This window comes from Hyla sarda, chromosome 5, assembly GCF_029499605.1.
Source record: "Hyla sarda isolate aHylSar1 chromosome 5, aHylSar1.hap1, whole genome shotgun sequence".
Lineage (NCBI taxonomy): Eukaryota > Metazoa > Chordata > Amphibia > Anura > Hylidae > Hyla > Hyla sarda.
Genome location: NC_079193.1, coordinates 79,657,386 through 79,682,539, shown reverse-complemented (window position 1 = coordinate 79,682,539; position 25,154 = coordinate 79,657,386). Strand labels below are relative to the sequence as shown.

At 42.5% G+C, this 25,154-nt stretch overlaps 1 protein-coding gene across 3 annotated transcripts in view; it reads left to right on the top strand.

Annotated features, from left to right (window-relative positions):
- AHR (aryl hydrocarbon receptor) overlaps positions 1-25,154 on the top strand; it is a 157,607-nt gene that overhangs the window by 84,672 nt on the left and 47,781 nt on the right. For all 3 annotated transcript variants that reach the window (XR_008843932.1, XM_056519758.1, XM_056519757.1), the window contains exon 3: positions 20,492-20,598. Coding sequence is in view for 2 of the 3 variants with exons in the window: in XM_056519758.1 (XP_056375733.1) it covers positions 20,492-20,598 (107 nt within the window). In the remaining variant the exon portion in view is untranslated. The remainder of the gene's footprint in view (positions 1-20,491; positions 20,599-25,154) is intronic.

Below are 25,154 nucleotides of genomic sequence, written 5' to 3'. Positions count from 1 at the left end.
GTATAGGACAGTGGTCTTCAACCTGCAGACCTCCAGATGTTGCAAAACTACAACTCCAAAGGTCCGCAGGTTAAAGACCACTGGTATAGGAGGTAGTACTCACGTGCCCCCGCCGCTCCAGACCCGTCACCTGCCCTGGATGTCGCCCTCCATCGCTGTCGCCGCATCCCCGTGGTGTCCCCGACGCTCCGGAATGTCTCTGCTGCCCAGTATCCTCGCTCTCCGTCGCCGCCATTACGTTGCTACGCACACCGCTCCTATTGGATGATGGGACGGCGTGCGCAACGACATGATTATGACGAAGGGGGGGAGACATGTGCAGGGGATCCCGGGACAGAGCAGACACGAGAAGGCAGGTAAGGTCCCTCCCGGTGTCTTGTAAGCTGTTTGGGACGCCGCGATTTCACCGCGGCGGTCCCGAACAGCCCGACTGAGCAGCCGGGTTAGTGTCACTTTCTCTTCAGTCGCGGTGGTCAGCTTTGATCGCCGCGTCTGAAGGGTTAATACAGGGCATCACCGCGATCGGTGATGTCCTGTATTAGCCGCTGGTCCCGGACGTTGATGGCTGCAGGGACCGCCGCGATAGGACAGCGTTTTAATGCGTATTTGCCGTATAAGACGCACCAATTTTTCCCCACCAGTTTTGGAGAAGAAAAAGTGCGTCTTATACGGCGAAAAATACGGTACATACTGCAGTGTGCACATTCCTACATTTGATATTGAACAAATATGAGTTCTAAAGTTAACTTCATTTATGGAAGGTTTGTTCGGGTAAGGTCAACTCTTTGAATTCTATGGGCATGACAGAACAGCTTAAAAGGGAAACATGATTTGCCGAGCTGGAGGAAATATCTGTCATTTATATTATATCTTTGTAACGTTGAGAGATAATGAAGAGTTTCGGAACTCGGAAATGTAAGTTTACCTCGATAGCTGTGGAGCTTTTGTATTTTTGCTGTACATAGACTGCATTACAGGAAATGTGTATTTTGTTTATTTTTTTTCCCTGACAAGCGTCAAATAACCTTTTAAACCCCTTCTCGGATCCATTTCTCTGACTGTGTGAATGTTTACGGTTTCCTCTCTTAGTGCTGCGCTCCGCTTATCTACTATGTTATCTGGAAATATGCATGAAACATGGCTAATGTTTTACTTCCGTATTGACACCTCTGAAGACTGATACTCTAATTATATGTTACTGTCAAAATTAGAATAAACTATCATTCGAAAATACTTTGGTGACACAGAATGTGGGGTGGTATGACAAGGTGTAGGGTACTTTGCTATATGTCACATAATGCCATAATGTAAATATAGAATATATCAAATTATTTCAGGATACCAGTTAAACAGACATAACATTTAGGAAAGGTTAATACAGTGGTCCCTCAAGTTACAATATTAATTGGTTCTGGGACGACCATTGTATGTTGAAACCATTGTATGTTGAGACCAGAAGTCTATGGAAACCTGGTAATTGGTTCTAAAGGCACCAAAATGTCATCCAAAAATAGGAAATAGTGAGAGTTAAAGAAAAATAAGTAGATAAAGCAAGTCCTTACATATAAAAGTAATAAAGATCTGCTGGGAGCTGTAAATCACTGTCTATGTCAGCGTTTCCCAAGCAGGGAGCCTCCAGCTGTTGCAAAACTACAACTCCCAGCATGCCCGGACAGCCAAAGGCTGTCCGGGCATGCTGGGAGTTGTAGTTTTGCAACAGCTGGTGGCACCCTGCTTGGAAAGCACTGGTCTATGTAGAGGACAGGAGCTTCTTCAGGGGCCTGTACAGAACACGCAATGTCCTAAAAAAAAGTAACATGGAAGTAACAACTCAACTGGTGTCCAAAGGAGCAGCTAACCCTGGAACAGGTAAAGAGTACAGAACATGTAATACCTCACTGTACTGTAGGGGGCGCTACCAGACACCAGTCAGTGCATACAGTTCAGTAATACAGGTGTTTTTCCAGTAAATTGCCCATTCTGATTGGTCAGTTCTTCCAGCCATTGATGCATTTCACAGATCTGGACTGTCCGTAGCATTGTATGTTGAGTCTTGTTTAAACTTACAATTAGAGATGAGCGAACTTACAGTAAATTCGATTAGTCACAAACTTCTCGGCTCGGTAGTTGATGACTTATCCTGCATAAATTAGTTCAGCTTTCAGGTGTTCTGGTGGGCTGGAAAAGGTGGATACAGTCCTAGGAGACTCTTTCCTAGGACTGTATCCACCTTTTCCAGCCCACGGGAGCACCTGAAAGCTGAACTAATTTATGCAGGATAAGTCATCAACTGCCGAGCCGAGAAGTTCGTGACAAATCGAATTTACTGTAAGTTCGCTCATCTCTACTTACAATGGTCCAGAAAAGACAATTGTATGTTGAAACTATTGTATGTTGAGGCCATTGTAAGTTGAGGGATCACTGTATAAACTTAGAATCTAACATGAGAATACTAAAAGTTAATTTACCGTATATACTCGAGTATAAGCCGACCCGAGTATAAGCCGAGACCCCTAATTTCAACCCAAAATCCCAGGAAAAGTTATTGACTCGAGTATAAGCCTAGGGTGGGAAATACATCATCCCCCCCTGTCATCATCCAGACCCGTCATTAACATCCTCATCATCATCACCGCCTGTCATCATCCAGACCCTCATCATCATCACCTGTCATCATCCCCTTGTCATCATCCCACACATCCCCCCTTCATCATCCCCTTGCCATCATCCCCACCCCCCTTCATCATCCTCTTGTCATCATCCCACACCCCCCCTTCATCATCCTCTTCTCATCATCCGCCCTCAGTGGTCTTCAACCTGCGGACCTCCAGAGGTTTCAAAACTACAACTCCCAGCAAGCCCGGGCAGCCATCGGCTGTCCGGGCTTGCTGGGAGTTGTAGTTTTGAAACCTCCGGAGGTCCGCAGGTTGAAGACCACTGCGGCCTTCGACATCATCCAGCCCCCTCTCACCCCTTTAGTTCTGTACAGTACTCACCTCCGCTCGGCGCTGGTCCGGTGCTGCAGGGCTGTCCGGTGAGGAGGTCGTCCGGTGGGATAGTGGTTCCGGGCTGCTATCTTCACCGGGGAGGCCTCTTCTCCGCGCTTCCGGCCCGGAATAGAGGCGTTGCCTTGACAATGACGCAGAAGTACGTTGGTAATGAACGTACCTCTGCGTCGTTGTCAAGGCAACGTGACTATTCTGAGGCCGGGCCCGAAGCGCTTAGAAGAGGCCTCCCCCGTGAAGATAGCAGCCCGGAACCACTATCCCACCGGACGACCTCCTCACCGGACAGCCCTGCAGCACCGGACCAGCGCCGAGCGGAGGTGAGTACTGTACAGAACTAAAGGGGGGTGAGAGGGGGCTGGATGATGTCGAAGGCCGCAGTGGTCTTCAACCTGCGGACCTCCGGAGGTTTCAAAACTACAACTCCCAGCAAGCCCGGACAGCCGATGGCTGCCCGGGCTTGCTGGGAGTTGTAGTTTTGAAACCTCTGGAGGTCCGCAGGTTGAAGACCACTGCGGGTGGAGAGTTCACTCGAGTATAAGCCGAGGGGGGTGTTTTCAGCACGAAAAATCGTGCTGAAAAACTCGGCTTATACTCGAGTATATACGGTATATATATATTTTTTTATTGTTATAAAATCCAATATGACAGATAAAACTCTCCAGAGGCATAGAGAAGTGCATAGTACAGCGCATAGACTTCTCAGAGGTTGTAGACGGCTGTATTATGTTGTTGTGCAATTAACAATGGTAAAACTTGTGTGGTTGTTTGTTCCTTGTTGCATAATTTTAGATTAATATTGTTGCTTATACTACGATCGTCCTTGCTGCTATGTTATTCCAGTACCTCCATTGATATAACTGTAGGATTCATTCATTAAGCTTCTTCCAGTTCAGCAATGTTTTTATAAATATTTTAGAATTCTGAATAGGATTTAGCTTGTATTTAATGTACTGTTCTACAGAGATGTGTATCTACAAACAAAAGATTGCCTAGCTTTGACTCCCGTGGAAAACTTTATTTTTTTTTTTTTATTAAATCAACTGGTGCCAGAAAGTTAAACATATTTGTAAATTACTTCTATTAAAAATTCTTAATCCTTCCAGTACTTTTTAGGGGCTATACACTACAGAGGAAATGCTTTTCTTATTGGATTTCTCTGATGTCACGACCACAGTGCTCTCTGCTGACCTCTGCTGTCCATTTTTGGAACTGTCCAGAGCAGGAGAAAATCCCCATATAGGACAGTTCCTAAAATGGACAGCAGAGGTCAGCAGAGAGCACTGTGGTCGTGACATCAGAGAAATCCAAAAAGAAAAGCATTTCCTCTGTAGTATACAGCCCATAAAATGTATTGGAAGGATTAAGATTTTTTAATAGAAGTAATTTACAAATCTGTTTAACTTTCTGGCACCAGTTGATTTAAAAAATAAATAAATAAATAAATTCCACGGGAGTACCCCTTTAACCCCTTAAGGACCAGGCCATTTTACACCTTAGGACCAGAGCGTTTTTTGAACATCTGACCACTGTCACTTTAAACATTAATAACTCTGGGATGCTTTTACCTATCATTCTGATTCCGAGATTGTTTTTTCGTGACATATTCTACTTTATGTTATTGGTAAAATTTTGTCGATACTTGCATCGTTTCTTAGTGAAAAATTCCAAAATTTTATGAAAAAATTGAAAATTTCTCATTTTTCTAACTTTGAAGCTCTCTGCTTGTAAGGAAAATGGACATTCCAAATCATTTTTTTTTTTTTTTATTCACATATACAATATGTCTACTTTATGTTTGCATCATAAAATGTACGTGTTTTTACTTTTGGAAGACACCAGAGGGCTTCAAAGTTCAGCAGCAATTTTCCAATTTTTCACAAAATTTCCAAAATCACAATTTTTCAGGGACCAGTTCAGGTTTGAAGTGGATTTGAAGGGTCTTCATATTAGAAATACCCCACAAATGACCCCATTATAAAAACTGCAGCCCCCAAAGTATTCAAAATGACATTCAGTCAGCATTTTAACCCTTTAGGTGTTTCACAGGAATAGCAGCAAAGTGAAGGAGAAAATTCACAATCTTCATTTTTTACACTCGCATGTTCTTGTAGACCCAATTTTTGAATTTTTACAAGGGGTAAAAGGAGAACATTTATATTTATATTTGTAGCCCAATGTGTCTCAAGTAAGGACATACCTCATATGTCTATGTAAAGTGTTCGGCGGGCGCAGTAGAGAGCTCAGAAGCGAAGGAGCGACAAGGGGATTTTGGAGAGTACATTTTTCTGAAATGGTTTTTGGGGGGCATGTTGCATTTAGGAAGCCCCTATGGTGCCAGAACAGGGGAAAAAAAAACACATGGCATACCATTTTGGAAACTAGACCCATTGAGGAACGTAACAAGGAATAAAGTGAGCCTTAATACCCCACAGGTGTTTCACGACTTTTGCATATGTAAAACATTTTAAAAAAAATGTCACTAAAATGTGTTTCCCCCCAAATTTCACATTTATGCAAGGGTTAATAGCAGAAAATACCCCCTAAAATTTGTAACCCCATCTCTTCTGAGTATGGAGGTACCCCATAAGTTGACCTGAAGTGCACTATGGGCGAACTACAATGCTCAGAAGAGAAGGAGTCATATTTGGCTTTTTGAGAGCAAATTTTGCTCGGGGGGGCATGTCACATTTAGGAAGCCCCTATGGTGCCAGGACAGCAAAATAACCCCCACATGGCATACCATTTTGGAAACTAGACCCCTTGAGGAAGGTAACAAGGGGTACAGTGAGCATTTACCCCCCACTGGTGTCTGTCAGATCTTTGGAACAGTGGGCTGTACAACATTTTTAATTGCACAGCCCACTGTTCCAAAGATCTGTCAGACACCAGTGGGGTGTAAATTCTCACTGCACCCCTTATTACATTCCGTGAGGGGTGTAGTTTCCGAAATGGGGTCACATGTGGGGTTTTGTTTGTTTTGCGTTTGTCAAAACCGCTGTAACAATCAGCCACCCCTGTGCAAATCACCTCAAATGTACATGGTGCACTCTCCCTTCTGGGCCTTGTTGTGCGCCCCCAGAGCACTTTGCGCCCACATATGGGGTATCTCCGTACTCGGGAATAATTGCGTTACAATTTTTTTCCCTTTTACCTCTTGTCAAAATGAAAAGAAATTTATTTTTTTACACTAACATGCTGGTGTAGACCCCAACTTCACCTTTTCATAAGGGGTGAAAGGAGAAAAAGCCCCCCAAAATTTGTTAGGCAATTTCTCCCGAGTATGGCAATACCCCATATGTGTCCCAAAACTGTTGCCTTGAAATACGACAGGGCTCCAAAGTGAGAGAGCGCCATGCGCATTTGAGGTCTGAATTAGGGATTTGCATAGGGGTATTCTACGCCAGTGATTTCCAAACGGGGTGCCTCCAGCTGTTGCAAAACTCCCAGCATGCTTGGACAGTCAACGGTTGTCCGGCAATACTGGGAGTTGTTGTTTTGCAACAGCTGGAGGCTCCATTTTGGAAACAGTGGCGTATCAGACGCTTTCATTTTTATTGGGGAGGGGGGCTGTGTAGGGGTATGTGTATATGTAGTGTTTTTTTACTTTTTATTTTATTTTGTGTTAGTGTAGTGTTTTTAGGGTACAGTCACACTGGCGGGGGGTTACAGCAAGTTTCCCGCTGCGAGTTTGAGCTGCCGCGCAAAATTAGCTGGAGGCACACGGGTTGGTAAACACTGAGTTAGGAAACAGACAATGTTTCCCAACCAGTGTGCCTCCTGTTGTTGCAAAACTACAACTCCCAGCATTCTCAGGCATGCTGGAAGTAGTACGGCAACATCTTTAGAGCCAGATGTTGCCGAACTACAACTCCCAGCATGCTTGGAGTTGTAGTTTTGCAAGATCTGGAGGACTACAGTTTGCAGACCACTAATACAGTGGTTCCCAATCTGTGCCCTTCCAGATGTTGCAAAACTACAACTCCCAGTATGCCCAAACTGTCCAGGCATGCTGGGAGTTGTAGTTCTGCAACATCTGAAGGGCCAGATGTTACAGAACTACAACTCCCAGCATGCCTGGACAGTAAGGGCATGCTGAGGATGTGTAGTTTTGCAACATCTGGAAGGGCACAGTGGTCTCCAAACTGTGGACCTCCAGATGTTGCAAAACTACAACTCCCAGCATGCCCAGACGCCAAGGGCTGTCTGGGCATGCTGGGAGTTGTAGTTTACAAGGTCCCATTACAGCAATGCATGTCGCTTTACGGCGACGTGCATTGCTGTAAAGGGCCCGACCGCTGCTGAAGATCTACTCACCTGTCGCCGCCGCCGCCGTCTTCCTCGCCGGGATCCGGGTCTTCAGGGACGAGGTAAGTACCGGGGCTGGGCCCCAGCACTCCCCCGTCCCCCGCCGCGTCCTCCGGTCTTCCTCCCGTCCTCTCCGGACTTCAGGGGCCGGGCAGGGCGGGAGGAAGTAACCGCCCCCCTCCTGCGATTGGTCGGTTAACTAACCGACGGATCGCAGGGAATAGGAGGAGGTGGCAGGCTTGCCACCTCGCTCCGATACTCCAGCATGGTCCTGGCTGTCTGCGACAGCCGGGATCATGCGAAATTACCGGGCGGTCGGGTCCCAGAGACCCGATCAGCCCGGTATCGCCGCAGATCGCAAGGGCGATTTCCCTTGCGATTTGCGGCGATCGCCGACATGGGGGGCCTGCATGGCCCCCCTCGGCGTTTGCCCTGGATGCCTGCTGAAGGATTTCAGCAGGCATCCAGTTCCGATCTCTGCCCGGCGAGCGGCAGGGACCGGAAAAGGCCATGACGTCATGGGACGTCATTGGTCCTTAAGGCCCAGGGTGCCATGACGTCCCACGACGTCATTGGTCCTTAAGAGGTTAAAAGGGTTTGTTGAGAAACACCAATTTTGGTAATCTGAGTTTAGCTTTTAGTACCCTAATATATTAGCCAGCAATAAAGAGTGCCTCGTATACTCAGTGGAGAGACATCTTATGAACAGCTTTTCTTAGGGGGTTAGCTTTCTTGCAAAAAAATTAAATATATATAAATAAATGGCCAAAGAAGGCAACCTCTCTTTTTATTTTTTACACTAGTTGAATGGATAGATTTTGCCCTGGAAGGCTGTGGACACGTTATGAAAGGCACCTAACAATTTTTTTTCTTGCTTTGTACTTTTTAGGGCCCACTATGTAAAGAGGAAATTCTGAGTGGAATCTGCTTGCAACAGAATCAGCTTGATCTTAAAGGGGTACCCCGTTGAACAACGTTTGGAACAAACTGTTCCAAACGCTGGAGCTGGTGTCGGGAGCTCGAGGGGGCGGGGTGTGACAGCATGAGGGGGCGGACTATGATGTCACACGCTCCCGGCGCCGGCTCCAGCGTTCGGAACAGTTTGTTCCGAACGCTGAGCAGCGGAGTACCCCTTTAATGGGATTCTGCTGTTCGGTGCACACCATGGATTTTCCATGGCAGAATTTTTAAAGCAGATTTATGTTCTACCAAAAGAATGAACATGTTCATTCTTTTGGCGGAATGCGCTTGGAAAAGTCCATGAGTCAATGATACTTTTCCTCTCGTGGGAAACTTCTAAGCTGATTTCTGACAACTTCAAACTTGGCCTCTCATCTAAATCTGCTTAGAAGTTGGCTCAGGAGAGAGGAAGCTGGGAAGGAGCCAGTTAGAGAATTTCTTTTCTGATGGACTCTACTGATAACAGTTGTTGTAAAACACAAAGCTGTTGTGGTTTTTTGTTTTTGTTTTGTTTTTTAAATTAAAAACCTATGGAAAAAGAGTTTATGGTAATAAGTACAAAAGAAAAGACTAAAATATACTTTCAAATGTGTCCATAGTATTAAACACACGTGCACAATCACATGACTAGCTGATTAGTGATTTTACATAGGGACTGATTACTTACTAAATCTTTTAAAATATTAAGTCCATTAAAAAGCCAAATATCAAACATTACAGCCTTATTTATAATCTGTAAAAGTCGATATGCTTAATTCCCAGTATATTTTATGCAGCGGTTTCCAACATTACAATTTCCTGAGTGGAAAATGCTGTTGGAAGCTTGGAGGAAGGCTAAACTTATCTTTATTCCCCTAAGTCTTAAATAATTTATAGTGTTGATACAACAATATTAAGAGTCTGTCGCTGCTACAGGCCCCGGCTACAAATCTTTTAAGTCTGCCTCATATAATTTTCCAGCTATGTTGGCACACTTCAGTCTTCCATATTTTATAATCTGTGGTTTCGGCTGAAAACAAATGAAAGTTAAATTCTATTAAGCAATGGATTTCTGGAGTGAATAAAAAGCTCTTAACATAGGGCATACAACCTGGAGAGATGTGTGCCATGCATTTTAGTCTATCGCCTATGTGTCAGGCCTTTAGCATTATGGGATCTTTTACTTGGCTTTTCACTACAAAATAAAATATTATACAAATATAATAATAATGTCATCCTTGAATTCACATAATACATGTCAGATATTTTTGTACATTTGACTGTCTCTGCCTAAGGCTAAGTTCACACTGTGTAAAATTTCCCAACAGGATTTATTTTACATGTGCATTTTTGGCTGTAATGCAAATTTATATTTTTTTGTCAAGTACTGACACAAATGCACGTTTAAAGGGTTCTTCCCTGCTAGACATGTTATTACTTAGGGGATAACATGTCTGATTGTGGGGTACGGCAGCTGGGAACCCCCCGTAATCTCTGCCGTGACACCCCAGTCATCCACTCTATGCCGGTTGGCTGACGATCACAGCCTTCTTGCTTCCTCCTATTGACCGGAATGGAGGGGACGTGGCATTTTGTCACTATCACTGAAGCCCCAGACCTCTGTGACCAAAACGCCAGCACGGAGATAGCGGGGGGCGCCCCCATGATTAGACATGTTATCCCCTATCCAAAGGATAACATATCTAGGGGTGGAGAACCCCTTTAATATAAGTTATGTCAGGAAATATAGGTAGTGTTTCAGTCCTACAAATTCTCTTTGCCCATTCTCTGCCCTAATTTCTAAAGTACACCTGATTTTAAACTGAAAGGATGAAGTTCAGTCCAACTCATGGATAATTTTATTTTTGTTACTACAGATAATTACTATCAATAAGGCTTGGTTCACATCTGCGATTTGACATCCGTTGAGAATGGATCCATTGCTGTAGATTCTAGTTACAAATTGGTGCAAATGGAACATAGTGTTCAATGTAAAAATAATGTAAAAATTGATGTTTTAATTTTTTTTACATTTTTTTTTTTTTAAAAGGGAAACAATAGTGCATGCACATACCATAATGTAATAGAGCATACATTTTCAGTGTGCAGACTTGGGCTGGGTTGATATGGGTCACTTAGGTGACCTATAGGAATTAAACTTGAGTATCAACCCGCCATATATTGGTCTACATATGGCCAGACTTGGGCTGGGTTCACACCAGAGTTTTTGTTTGTTTCCATTCCTCAGATATGTTACATGATCTGAGAAACTGGAAATTTATCTAACGTGAACGAATCTCATTGATTTCAATTGGTGATTTTCTAATCTTTGCTAGCATCAGTTGCGCTTAAAGGGGTAGTCCAGTGGTGAAAAACATATCCCCTATCCTGATGATAGGGGATAAGTTTGAAATCGCGGGGGGTCCGACTGCTTGGGCCCCCTGCAATCTCTTTGTACGGGGGCCAGGCTCTCCGGCCAGATAGCGGGTGTTGGCCACCGCACGAAGCCGACACGCCCCCTCAATACATCGCTATGGCAGAGCGGACCCCCCGTGATCTGCAACTTATCCCCTATCCTTAGGATAGGGGATAAGTTTATAGGGAACAAGTTTTTCACCTCTGGACTACTCCTTTAATGCCCATTATTTTGACAGAACAAAATACTGGTAAAAAAAATATTTCAGTCAGAAAGATCATTCTATTCGTTATAAATTTATCATTGACGTCTTTGGTGACAGTCTGCGTCTGTACATCCGCTACAATCCTTTATTGCAACTCAGCAATCTTAGAAAAGAATGAAGTCAGTCCTGATCACGTGACCTTAACCCCTTAAAGACAAGCGCCGTAAATGTACGTCCTGGTGAGTTGGTACTTAACGCACCAGGACGTACATTTACGTCCTAAGCATAACCGCGAGCATCGGAGCGATGCCCAGATAATGCGCGGCACTCCCTCAGATGCCGTGATCAATACAGATCACGGCATCTGCAGCATCGCGGACACTAAAATGGATGATCGGATCGCCCGCAGCGATCTGATCATCCAGCACGGCAGACGGAGGTTCCCTCACCTGGCTCCGCTGCCTTCCCGGCGTCTTCTGCTCTGATCTGCCTTCCCGCAGACCAGAGCAGATGATGACCGATAACCCTGATCAGTGCTATGTCCTATACATAGCACTGAACAGCATTAGCAATTGAGTGATTGCTATAAATAGTCCCTATGGGGACTATTAAAGTGTAAAAATAAAAGTAAAAAAAAAAATTGAAAGGCCACCTCCCCCAATAAAAACTTAAATTGTCCCATTTTCCCTATTTCACCCGCCAAAAAGCATTAAAAAAATATTTTATATACATCTTTGGTATTGCTGCGTGCGTAAATATCTGAACTATTTAAATAAAATGTTAATGATACCGTACGGTGAACGGCGTGAACGTAAAAAAAAAAAAAAGTCCAAAATAGATGCTTTTTAATAACCTTTTATTCCCCAAAAAATGGATTAAAAGTTCTATATAAGCAAATATGGAATCAATAAAAAGTACAGATCACGGCGCAAAAAATGACCCCTCATATCGCCGCTTATACGGAAAAATGAAAAAGTTATAGGTCTTCAAAATAGGGGGATTTTGAACATACTAATTTGGTTGAAAAGTGCAACAGTAATAGAAAAGTATGTTATCATGGGTATCATTTTAATCGTATTGACCCAAAGAATAAAGAACACATGTCATTTTTACTGTAAATTGTACGGCGTGAAAACAAAACCTTCCAAAATTAGCAAAATTGTGGTTTTCTTTTTAATTTCCCCACACAAATGGTATTTTCTTGGTTGCGCCATACATTTTATGGTAAAGTGAGTGATGGCATTACAACGGACAACTGGTTGCGCAAAAAACAAGCCCTCATACTAGTCTGTGGATGAAAATATAAAAGAGTTATGATTTTTTGAAGGCGAGGGTCCCCTCAGGAGCGGCAGGCAGGAGTGGTGGCAGCAGCGGTTCTGGCAGCAGGATGCTGCAAGAGGTGAGGCCTGTTCACCAGCATGCCTTTTGGTAGTCTTTGCATGCTAGGGGTTGTGGTTGTGCAACAGCTGGAAGCACATTTTTTCTGTGAAAAGTGTGCCTCCAGCTGTTGCATAACTAAAACTCCCAGCATGCACAGACAGCCGAAGGGCATGCTGGGAGTTGTACCAGTGTGCCTCCAGCTGTTGCAAAACTACTACTCTCCGCATGCCCTTCAACTGTCAATGCATGCTGAGAGTTGCAGTTTTGCAACAGCTGAAGGCACACTGGTTGTGAAACAGTTTGTGTCCTAACTCAGTGTTTCGCAACCAATGTGCCTCCAGCTGTTGCATAACTACAACGTCCAGCATGTATGGTCTGTCAGTGCATGCTGGGAGTTGTAGTTTTGCAACAGCTGAAGGTCCCCCTCCCCATGTGAATGTACAGGGTACATTCGCATGGGCGGGGGTTTACAGCGAGTTTTCTGCTGCAAGTTTGAGATGCAGCAAATTTCTGCCGCAGCTCAAACTCCCAGCGAGAAACTCACTGTAAACCCCCGCCTCTGTGAATGTACCCTAAAAACACTACACTACACTAACAAAAAATAAAGGGTAAAACATTACATATACACCCCCTTACACAGTTGGATGTGAAAATTGGGGGGAAAAAAGGAACAGTGGACCTCCCCTCCCCACATGTGACCCCATTTTGGAAACTACACCCCTCACAGAATGTAATAAGGGGTTCAGTGAGCATTTACACCCCACAGGTGCCTGACATATTTTTGGAAGAATGGTCAATGAAAAATTTAATTTTTCATTTGCACAGCCCACTGTTCCAAAGATCTGTCAAACGCCAGTGGTTGTAAATGCTCACTGTACCCTTTATTAAATTCTGTGAGGGGTGCAGTTTCCAAAATGGGGTCATGTGGGGGGAGGGAGGGCGGGTCCACTGTTATGGCACCACGGGGGCTTTGTAAACGCACATGGCCCCCGTCTTCTGTTCCAACAAAATCATATTTTTCATTTTCACGTCAAACACCTGTGGAGTATAAAGGCTCACTGTACCCCCTTGTTACGTTCCTTGAGGGGTGTTGTTTCCAAAATAGTATGCCATGTTGTTTTTTTTTTTTTTTCTTTTCTGGTACCATAGGGGCTTCCTAAATGGGACATGCCGCCCTAAAAACCATTTCAGAAAAACTCATTCTCCAAAATCCCACTGTCTCTCCTTTCCTTCCCTTCTGAGCCCTCTAGTGTACCCACAGGACACTTTACATAAACATATGAGGTATTTCCTTACTCAAGAGAAATTGGGTTACAAATTTTGTGGGGATTTCTCTCCTTTTACCCCTTGTAAAAATTTCAAAAACTGGGTCTACAAGAAAATGAGTGTAATAAAGTAAGATTTTGAACTTTCTCCTTCAATTTGCTGCTATTCCTGTGAAACACCTACAGGGTTAACACACTTTCTGAATCTCATTTTGAATACTTTGAGGGGTGCAGTTTTTATAATGGGGTCATTTGTGGGGTAATTCTAATATGAAGGCCCTTCAAATCCACTTCAAAACTGAACTGGTCCCTGAAAAAATCTGATGTAAAAAGTGTGAAAAATTGGAAAAAATTCTGTTGAACTTTAAAGCCCTCTGATGTCTTTTAAAAGTAAAAAGTAGACATATTGTGTATGTGAATCAATATATAATTTATTTGGTATGTCTATTTTCCTTACAAGCAGAGAGCTTCGAAGTTAGAAGGAAAAGCAAAATATTCTAATTTTTCATGAAATTTTGGAAGCAATGATGCAAGTAATAAAATAAATTTACCACTATGTTAAAAGTAGAATATGTCACGAAATAACAATCTTGGAATCAAATTCATAAGTAAAAGCATCCCAGAGTTATTAATGCTTAAAGCATACCTGTCATATAAAAAAAATATAATTTTTTTTTGTTGGATCTATCACTCAGCACCTAATCCTGACCATGTACATCTACATTTTTGTGTCTAGCACCTTTATTTTTTATTTTTTTATACTTATAATTTAGCTCACTAGTCTGAATTCCTCTCAAAGGGAGGGGGCGAGGCCTCACTGTGCAGGTCTCCACCCCCTCCCTCAGTATGCTGTCTGCTCACATCTCCCCTAACATTAGCAAAACTACAACACCTAGCTTGTCCTCACTGACAGTAGCGGGACACAAGCTGACAGTGGGAGGATTTTTCCTCCAGCTGTGAACCCTGCGCTCACAGCTGTCAATCAAGGAAGTGTGTCCATGACGTAGGTGATGACTCATGGACACAGCAGGACTAGTATGTGTCCAAGCAGGCAGGGGGGCAGTTGTTTGACTGGCTTTTTCAGTTTGAAATACTGAAATGTTTCTAATGAAAGCATTGGTTTTGCATGCTTTGCAACATATCAACATTTTTTTGTATCTGACAATGCCCATTTAAAGTGACAGTGGACAGATGTGCAAAAAATCCTCTGGTCCTTAAGGTGAAAATGGGCTTGGTCCTTAACGACCATGGACGTAAATGTACTTCCTGGTGCGGCGGTGCTTAGTGCACCAGGATGTACATTTTACGTCCTGTTTTTGACCGCGAGCATTGCAGCGATGCTCGCGTCATACACGGCAGGTAGCAGCCAGGGACCCGCCAGTAATGGCAGACATCCGCAATCGCACGGAAGTCCTCCATTAACCCCTCAGATACCATGATCAGTACAGATCACGGCATCTGCGGCAATGCACATGTTAAAATAGATGATCGGATCGCCCTCAGCGCTGCTGCAGGGATCGGATCATCTGTAATGGCGGACAAGGTCCCCTTACCTGCCTCCGTCAGTCTCCCGGACTCTCCTGCTCTGGTCTGAGATCGAGCAGAAGATAGACGATAATACTGATCAGTACTATGCCCTATGCATATCATTGAACAGTATTAGCAATCAAATGAAAAAGTGTAAAAAAAAAATTGAAAAAAATTTTGAAAAATTTAAGAAATAAAAAGTAAAAAAAGGTAAAAATCCCCTCCCCCATTAAAAAGGAAAATTGTCAGTTTTCCCATTTTACACCCAAAAAGCGTAAATGTCCGTACTATCAAAATATAATGTTAATGATCCCGTACGGTGAACGGCGTAAATTTAAAAAATAAAAAAAGGCCAAATGCAAATGTGGTATCAATAAAAAGTTCAGACGACGGCGCAAAAAATGAGACCTCATACCGCCTATATACGGAAAGCCAAGGGTATCATTTTAATCGTATTGACCTACGTATTGCCACCTCATCAGGATCATGCCCAGGTGTTGTAGGGAGGTCATACGGGCACGTGGAGGCCACAGACAATGATTAATAGTTGATAATTGCCCGTGTAAAAGCTTTTTTTTTTTTTTTTTTTTTTTTTTAAAGAAACTATATGGGCTGTGCCTGTTATTGCAATTAAGTCTTATTTTAAGACACAGTCCATTGAATGTGAATGTGATGAAGTGCGGTTTCTGGGTTAAAATTAAATGAAATAAAAATAAAAAAAATCTTACCATAGACAACCATTTTTTTTTTTGCAGAGGTGAGAACAACTCCCTTCCCTTTTCATAGCAAAGTACGGTAATTACGATATATCAGCATTATCTGCTAAATATATCAGCATTATCTGCTTATGTAGCTATTGCAAAAAATATCTGTGCTCTCTAAGCTACTTTTACAAAAATATGTTATTATCTACTACAAAATTGTATGATTGTTATATACAATACATTACAAATATGGCCCAGATGGCTCTTAGTAATGTGCTACATTTAGTAGAGTGTTACTCTATTAGGTCCATGGTCCATGAGCACTGTCCGATTCAAAAACTTTTTAGATGTTGTACATTCATGAACTATTCCTCCCGTTACTATCTTCCGTCACAAAATAACAGAGTAGTTATGTAGTGTGAAAGGGGCCTAACCTATATAAGAAGTTTTTGTATCTGCCAGTGGCCATTTAACTGTAAACTGCCTTTACACCTTTTTTTTTATTGTGTATTTATCAAAATCTTCCACTTCCAACAGTTTTTATTCACTATGTTTTTTACACCAGTTTTTAGTTAAAAAAAAAAAAAGCTTTTCACTGGTTTATAAATAACCTGTGAATTGATTTCCTTTATATAACAAGGTCAGTTGTAGATGCCACTTAAAAAATGGCTCATGTTAAAATAAAATGTTAAAATAAAACCCATTGTAGGCCTATTGTTCACTTGTCTGTCACCTACAAAGCAGTCAAACTAATGTCCATCCCAAATCATTTATGAGCAGCTTTGATCTTCTAAGACCTTGTGAAATTGTTAATAGCCAGTCATGTGACAGATATAATTGGTAAAGTATGTGGTTCAGTGAGTCTAATTTTATACATTAACTAAATTTAACTGGCTTTTCTCTAGGCACCATGTTTTGTCAAGTTTATTTTGCTCTTTTAAATGTGTATCAATATATTAGTCTTTTATTCCACTCCCATTAAATAATTTACAGACAGATGGTAATGATGTAAAAGGAGTAGATCTGGCCACACACGTAAGATAACAGCCTGACGTCTTTCCTGATCCATCCGTATACATGCATACTTGGCTGATCATGCATTTGTGAACTACCTAAACAAAAAAGGTAGTCAAAATTAAACATGCTCAATTCTTCTTTTCCCAAAAACTTCCTTTGAGAGAGAGTCAGGAGGCCCCTATATACTGATTGGCTGTTCCAAATGAAATTGGCGAACTGGCCAACACGCATCTAAAAATCTGCTGTCTGCTCACATCTCCCCTCACTGACAGTAGCGGGACACAAGCTGGCAGTGGAAGGATTTTTCCTCCAGCTGTGAGCCCTGCGCTCACAGCTGTCAATCAAGGAAGTGTGTCCATGACATAGGTGATGACACATGGACACAGCAGGACTAGTATGTGTCCAAGTGGGGGGGGGGGGGGCTATTTGTTTGACTGCCTTTTCTAATAAAAGAAATTCCAAAACCTATTGGTTTTGCATGCTTTGCAACATATCAAGTTTTTGTATCTGACAGTGCGCATTTAAACAACTAATCGATTATGAAAATAGTCAACTATTATCATAATCGATGACAGCAGCCTGTGTAGTGAAGAGGGGCCCTAGCACACGCGATCTTCTGCTCCCTGTAGATACTCTGTCAGTGTTTATGTGACAGGCTGGACCCACAACAGTTGCAGAGAGGAGATGCAGCAAGTGAAAGTTCATATGTGCTTTGCCCATGTTTACTAAACATGCTGCTGCAAGAAACAGGGAGGGGCTAATAGACCTTCATGAAGAAAGAAAATTATAGTTAGGAGGAGAAAAAAAAAATAAATATATATATATATATATATATATATATATATATATGATATATGTATGTGTGTGTGTGTGTAAATGTGTCAGCCTTGACAACTCTCTCTCTCTCTCTCTCTCTCTCTCTCTCTCTCTCTCTCTCTCTCTCTCTCTCTCTCTCTCTCTCTCACAAAAAAGGAGCCCTCATACCGCCCTATATACAGAAAAATGAAAAGGCTTTATAGATGGTCAAAATAGGGATTTTAGATTTTAAATTACTGATTTTGTACAAAAAGTTTTAGAATTTTGTTTGTGGTACAAAAATATAAAATTATCTAGCCATGGGTATCATTTTAATCGTATTGACCCACAGAATAAAGAACACATGTCATTTTTACCGTAAAGTGTAGAATGCGAAAACAAAACCCTCCAAAATGTGCAAAATTGTGGTTTTCATTAAACTTTCCTCCCTAAAAATTTTTTTGGGTTCGCCATACATTTTATGGAAAATAAGAGGATTCATTACAAAGTACAATTGGTCACCTAAAAAAAAAATATATTTTATGGGTCTGTAGATGAAATATAAAAGAGTTATGGATTTTAGAAGGTGAGGTGAAAAAAACAAAAACTAGGCCTAGTCCTTAAATGGGCACTGTCAGATACAAAAAATTTTGTATGTTGTAAAGCATGCAAAACTAATAGGTTTTGCAATTGCTTCCATTAGGAAATGTTCAGTGTTTCATACTGAAAAAGCCAATCAAACAACTGCCCCCCCCCCCCCCCCCCCCCGTCTGCTTGGACACATACTAGTCCTGCTGTGTCCATGTGTCATGGACACACTTCCTTGATTGACACTGTCAGCTTGTGTCCCGCTACGGTCAGTGAGGACAAGCTGAGAGATGTAGTTTTGCTAATGCTACGGGAGATGTGAGCAGACAACATACTGAGGGAGGGGGAGGAGACCTGCACAGTGAGGCCACGCCCTCTCCATTTGAGAGCTATTCAGACTAGTGAGCTAAATTAAAAGTGTAATAAAAAAATTAAAATAAAGGTGCTAGACACATACAAATTAGATGTACATGGTCAGGATTAGGTACTGAGTGATATATTTAAAGAAAAAAATTGGTTGGATCTGACAGGTATGCTTTAAGGTTAAAATGGGCTTGGTCCTTAAGGGGTTAAACTTAGTGATGTCTTGTTTGTGTTTTAATTCATAATACAATAAGCTTATACATTTTGTCTCCAGATATGATGTAATATTCTTTGGCTAGGTTAATGAGATCTTATGATGGTTTTATGAGGTAGATCTGGTCAGATACGCTAGCCAAGAATTCCTCAGGCAATGTAACATAGTACTACAGAACAAGAAAGGTGAAAGAGAAAAAACATGCTTGCCTACTGCTTTTCATCTGCTGGACTTAAATATGGCATATTTCTTTTGTATTTTTATTTAATTATTTTTTGGGCTGAACAATCTCAGCAGTTGGCCATGTATTAGTTTGTGCAGTTCTCATATATTTGTCTGATAATTTAACATTTTAATTTTAATTTTTTTACTTGTGTGTGACAAATAGGTTTACTTATTATCTTTGCAAATATGATTGTTTATAAAGTTTGTAGAATGAGTATTTTTACATATAAGCTTTTCTCCTAATTTTAGTTTACGTTTCTGTAAACTATATCACCAACAGAAAAAAAAAAGGGGGGCCTAGCCCTGGGAAGAGAGGCCAGCACTAGTTCATGACATATACACCAACAAAGAGAAAACTAGTAGTGAAAAAATATTATATTTTATTTAACACATATGCAGTTGACATACATTAAAAAGATGAGTAAAAACAAGGCACCACAAAAACAACTGTAGATAAGTGGAGGGAGTACAGCAGGTATAAATACATGGAATACAGGGAAGGTATGCTAGTAAGCAGAACCTAAAACCAACAGAAGGAATAGAAGACCAAAGTATACAATAAATCACAAGGTATCGGGTATGCCGAGAGCATGTAACAAAGGTGAATATTTGAGTTAGTATAGGAATACAGGTGAGAAAATCAGGAACATCCTGCCATGCATTCATTACCTGCCCACCACCTCCAACCCCAATGTACGTTTCGCTTGTGCTTCGTCAGGGGGCGTGTACAAAAGCCCCAAACAGGTGGGTATAAATATGTTGCTGGGACCAATCATATGCAGCCCATAAGTGAGTGGCAGGTATATAAGCCACTCATATCCGTGCATTCCTAGTTTATCCAATCAAAATCAACCATAAGCCATATCCAATCATGTGCCAGCGTTTCCTACCTTACCACGATAACGTAACACATGGTCCCTTGGCGTCTGACGTCAAAATAACCCGGCCGCGCATTTAGACGACAAAATAACCTGGCCGCCACAGCCTGAGTGCACACGCATCACAGGAAGCGGGAGCCGCCACTGGTCATGTGACAGTGACGTGAGTCGATACCAGTGATGTGCGCATTGAATGGTGAGGGTGTGTATTAGGATGCAAAAGCAAGCGCCAACGTCGAGTCATGACCGCAGTTGCGAGTCACAGGACTCTGACAACGGGGGGCGGCCTTACAAAGTGCTGAATGCAGTGTGAATGGCCCATGTAGTATGGGACCTTTTAACCCCTATGGGTATGGAACATATTATCCCTAGCCGGCAAAGACAACCAAGACAATTACACACAAACACATAACATGAATACATAGACAGTGCTGGTGATTGCAAACAACAAGAAGTGGCACAGCAAATGTGATTAGTGATAGCAAGTGAGCGGTGATTGAAGTGAAATGAAGTAAAAGTGTGTTTCAACCTGTTGTTCTCCTGGTTATAAGCCGTGAAAGCTATAAAAAATAATACATATCACCAATAGGTCACCAGTCATTCTGATCAAATTTGGACTTGAGCATATTGTTTATGATTTTTTTTATTTTTTTATTTTGTAGTTGCACTACAACATTCAAAGAAAGATGGCAATGGGATCAGCGACAATCGAAGGCCAGTTAAATCAGGAGAAGACTTGCGTTTACTGGAAGGAGAACTTTTGTTACAGGTATGGGAAAGAATCATCCATTTAGAGGAATTGTCTCATTGTAATATTTATCATAAATATGTTTCGTTTTATCCACTTGTAGGTACTGATTCTTAAAGGTTAACTCAGGTGGAAAACAAGTGGGAAACAAATGTCTTCAAATCAAATCAACTGGTGCCAGAAAGTTAAACATATTTGTAAATTACTTCTATTTAAAAATCTTAATCCTTCCAGTACTTATCAACTGCTGTATACGACAGAGAAAATAGTGTAGTTCTTTCCATTCTGACCACAGTGCTCTCTGCTGACACCTCTGTCTGTGTCAGGAACTGTCCAGATTAGAAGCAAACCTTTCCTGCTCTGGATGGTTCCTGACATGGACAGAGATGTCAGCAGAGAGCACTGTTGTCAGACTGCAAAGCACTACACACATGTCTCTGTAGTATTCAGCAGCTGATAAGTACTGGAATGGTTAAGATTTTTAGAATAGAAGTCATTTACAAATTATAACTTTCTGGAACCAGTTGATATGAAAAAAAAAAATGTTTTCCACCAGAGTTCCTCTATAATGGCTAAATTCAGTGACCTAGATGGTGTTCGTATTTCTTTTAGATTGGCTTTTTGTTGTGGAGTTATCACAGTTGTCACTATTATTATGTGGTGGTTTGTTTCTCCTGTATCTCCATCTTATTGGAACTGTTTATAAATAGCATTTCAGACAAGCAAATTCTTATCAAAGCAAATGCTAGAAAGAAATGTTTTTCCATATCCTTCACTTAGGTCACATCTTTAGGGTGTATTCACACATACAGTATCCTGCGCATATTTGATGCTGCAGTTTTGAAGCGGTGTTCAGTTTACAATGCAATGCAGCATAAATTCTACACACACAGTGTCTATTCACACATACAGTATCCTGTGCAGGATTTGATGTGTTTTTTTGTTTTAATTTGCAGAGGAGCAGGGAATGGGAGAATACAAAAATCTGTACGCACCCCTCTGCTTGAGGCTGCGGGTTTCCCCACTGGAAGCGCTCCGATGTCCCCAATGTATATCCTTGTACACTAAGTATGTCAAGCATGTAATGATGCAGCCATTGGCCTCCAAAGTTACATGTAGCGTGTACTATATATGGGTAGGTGGTGAACATGAAATGGTGACAAGCAGATGGTTAAGGGCAGCTTTTTTTTTTTGTGTGTGTGCAGAAAAATAGAAAAAAGCAGCACCTTACAGGAGGTGCTTTGGTGCATGTCCCTTATAGGGGCTTGATCTGCCTCATCCCCACATATAAAGAACTTAAATGCTGTCACCATTCTAAATCCTTTATGTAGCAGGAATCCCTTTCAGGATTTTATTTACACACAGAATGTTTCAGCTGACACTTCCAGCCTTTGTCAAGCTTCTGTTGCTTGTGTAAGGTTGTAGGTCACAGCCTAAACATTGTATGTATGAATTAGGGATGCACCGAAAGGGAAATTTAGCCTGTGCTTGGCCAAAAACAAAAAATGCAGTACCCCACCCACTTTTTTATTTATAGTTTTTGTAAAATTTTATTATCAGAATTTTTTTGGGGAAAAAAAAAAGGATGAACGGGGCTGTCCAAGACAGCCCCATTCACCCTTACCCAGCAGGAGTGAGGTGGCATGGGTGCCACCTCACGATCACGTGATTGATTGGTCGAAAAGACAGACCAATCACTGCCCTGCTAGGCGGTGATCGGGGCCGGTGGGGGTCTCCTACTTCTCCATGGCCCGGCGGGGGTCCCGGCGGCAGGAGCAGTGGCGGCGGCGGTCCCAGCGGCAGGATACAGCAGAAGGTGAGGCCTGTTCACCTCCGGCTGTTCCTTAGCAACAACTCTCAGTATGCACAGCCAAAGGGCATGCTGGAAGTTGTAGTTTTGCAACAGCTGGAGTTCCAACTACAACCCCAAGCATGCCCTTTGGTAGTCTGTGCATGCTGGGGGTTGTAGTTATGCAACAGCTGGAGGCACATTTTTTCTATGAAAAATGGCATGCTTGGGAGTTGTAGCAGTGTGCCTCCAGCTGTTGAAAAATTGCAACTCTCAGCATGCCCTTGGACTGTCAATGCATGCTGAGTGTTTCAGTTTTGCAACAGCTGGAGACACATTGGTTGTGAAACAGTTTGTATCCTAACTCAGTGTTTCGCAACCAGTGTGTCTCCAGCTGTTGCATAACTACAACTCCCAGCATGTATGGTCTGTCAGCGCATGCTGGGAGTTGTAGTTTTTCAACAGCTGGAGGTTTGCCCCCCCCCACACACATAGTGAGTTTTCTGCTGCAAGTTTGAGATGGGGCAAATTTTCCACTGCAGCTCAAACTCCCAGCAAGAAACTCACTGTAAACCCCCGCCCGTGTGACTGTACCCTTAAAACACTACACCACACAAAATAAAAAGTAAAACACTACATATATATATATATATATATATATATATATATATATATATATATACCCTTACACAGCGCCCCCCCCTGCACTGTTTCCAAAACGGAGCCTCCAGCTGTTGAAAAGCAACAGCTCCCAGTATTCCCAGACAGCCACTGAGTGTCAAGGCATGCTGGGAGTTTTGCAACAGCTGGAGACACCCTGTTTGGGAAACACTGCCGTAGGGTATTTTGGTGGAGGATGCAAATCTCCCAAATAGGCCTCAAATGCGCATGTCGCTCTCTCGCTTTGGAGCCCTGTCGTATTTCAAGGCAAAAGTTTAGTGCCACATATAGGGTATTTCCGTACTCTGGAGAAATTGCGTTACAAATTTTGGGGGAATTTTTCTCCTTTTCATGAGGGGTAAAAGTTGGGGTCTACACCAGCATGTTAGTGTAAAAACATTACATTTTTTACACTAACATGCTGGTGTTACATAGTTACATAGTTAGTACGGTCGAAAAAAGACATATGTCCATCAAGTTCAACCAGGGAATTAAGGGGTAGGGGTGTGTTGCCCCATACATAATTTTCACAAGCGGTCAAAGGAAAAAAAGACCCCCAAAATTTGGAACGCAATTTCTCCCGAGTACGGAAATAACCCATATGTGGGAGTAAAGTGATCTGCGGGGGCACAACATGGCTCAGGAGTGAGAGCACACTATGTACATTTGAGGTCTAAATTGGTGATTTGCACAGGGGTGGCTGATTTTACAGTCGTTCTGATATAAACTCAAAACAATAAATACCCACATGGGACCCCGTTTTGGAACTACACCCCTAACGGAATGTAACAAGGGGTATAGTGAGCCTTAACACCCCACAGGTGTTTGACGAGTTTTCGTTAAAGTTGGATGTGAAAACGAAGAGAAAAAAATAACTTTTCACTAAAATGCTGGTGTTACCCTACACTTTTCATTTTCATAAGGGAGAATAGGAAAAAGGCTCTCCAAAATTTGTAGCCCCATTTCTTCTGAGTAAGAACATATCCAATATGTGGATGTTAAGTGCTCTGCAGGCGAATTACAATGCTCAGAAGAGAAGGAGTGCCATTGGGCTTTAGGAGAGAGAATATCTCCAAAATTGAAGGCCATGTGTGTTTACAAAGCCCCCATCGTGCCAGAACAATAGACCCCCCCCCCACATGTGCCCCCATTTTGGAAACTGGATCCTTCACAGAATTTAATAAGGGGTGCAGTGAGCATTTGCACCCCACAGCTGTCTGACAGATTTTTGGAACAGTAGTCCGTGAAAATGAAAAATGTAATTTTTTCATTTGCACAGCCCACTGTTCCAAAGATCTGTCAAACGCCAGTGGGGTGTAAATGCTCTTTGCACCCCTTTATTAAATTCTGTGATAGGTGTAGTTTCCAAAATGAGGTCACATGTGGGGGGGTCCACTGTTCTGGCACCACGGGGGGCTCTGTAAACGCACATGGCCCCCGACTTCTATTCCAACCAAATTCTCTCTCCAAAAGCCCAATGGCACTCCTTCTCTTCTGAGCATTGTAGTGCACCCGCAGAGCACTTTACATCCACATATGGGGTATTTCCATACTAAGAAGAAATGGAGTTACAAATTTTGGGAGGCTTTTTCTCCTATTACCCCTTGTGAAAATGTAAAATTTGGGGAAAACCAGCAGTTTAGTGAAATTTTTATTTTTTTTTATTTAAAGGAGAACCCCAGAATATAAATACTGTCCCCCATACCGCCGGCAGTAAAAAAAAAAATAAAGGTGTACATACCTTCCTCTGCTCCCCCGGGGCCTCTGGTAACCGGCTCCGGTGTCTGCCGCGATCCTCTTCCTGGTTGCTGGTGGTCGGTGAGTCATACTGCGCTGAGCCAATCACCGGCCGCAGTGAAGTCCCGACTCGGCTGGCGATAGACTGAGCAGCATTGTGACGTTTTCGTCTCCGGCAGCAGGTGCCAGTGTATTGAAGAATTTTGTGTCCTGAAGCGTTCTCACACTGCCGCTCAGCCTATCGCCGGCCGAGTCGGGACTTTACTGTGTCCGGTGATCGGCTGAGCGCAATATGACTCGCCGACCAGCAACCAGGAAGAGGATCGTGGCCGGTTACCGGAGGCCCCGGGGGAGCTACAGGAACATGAGTGTAAAAAATGAAGATTTAGAA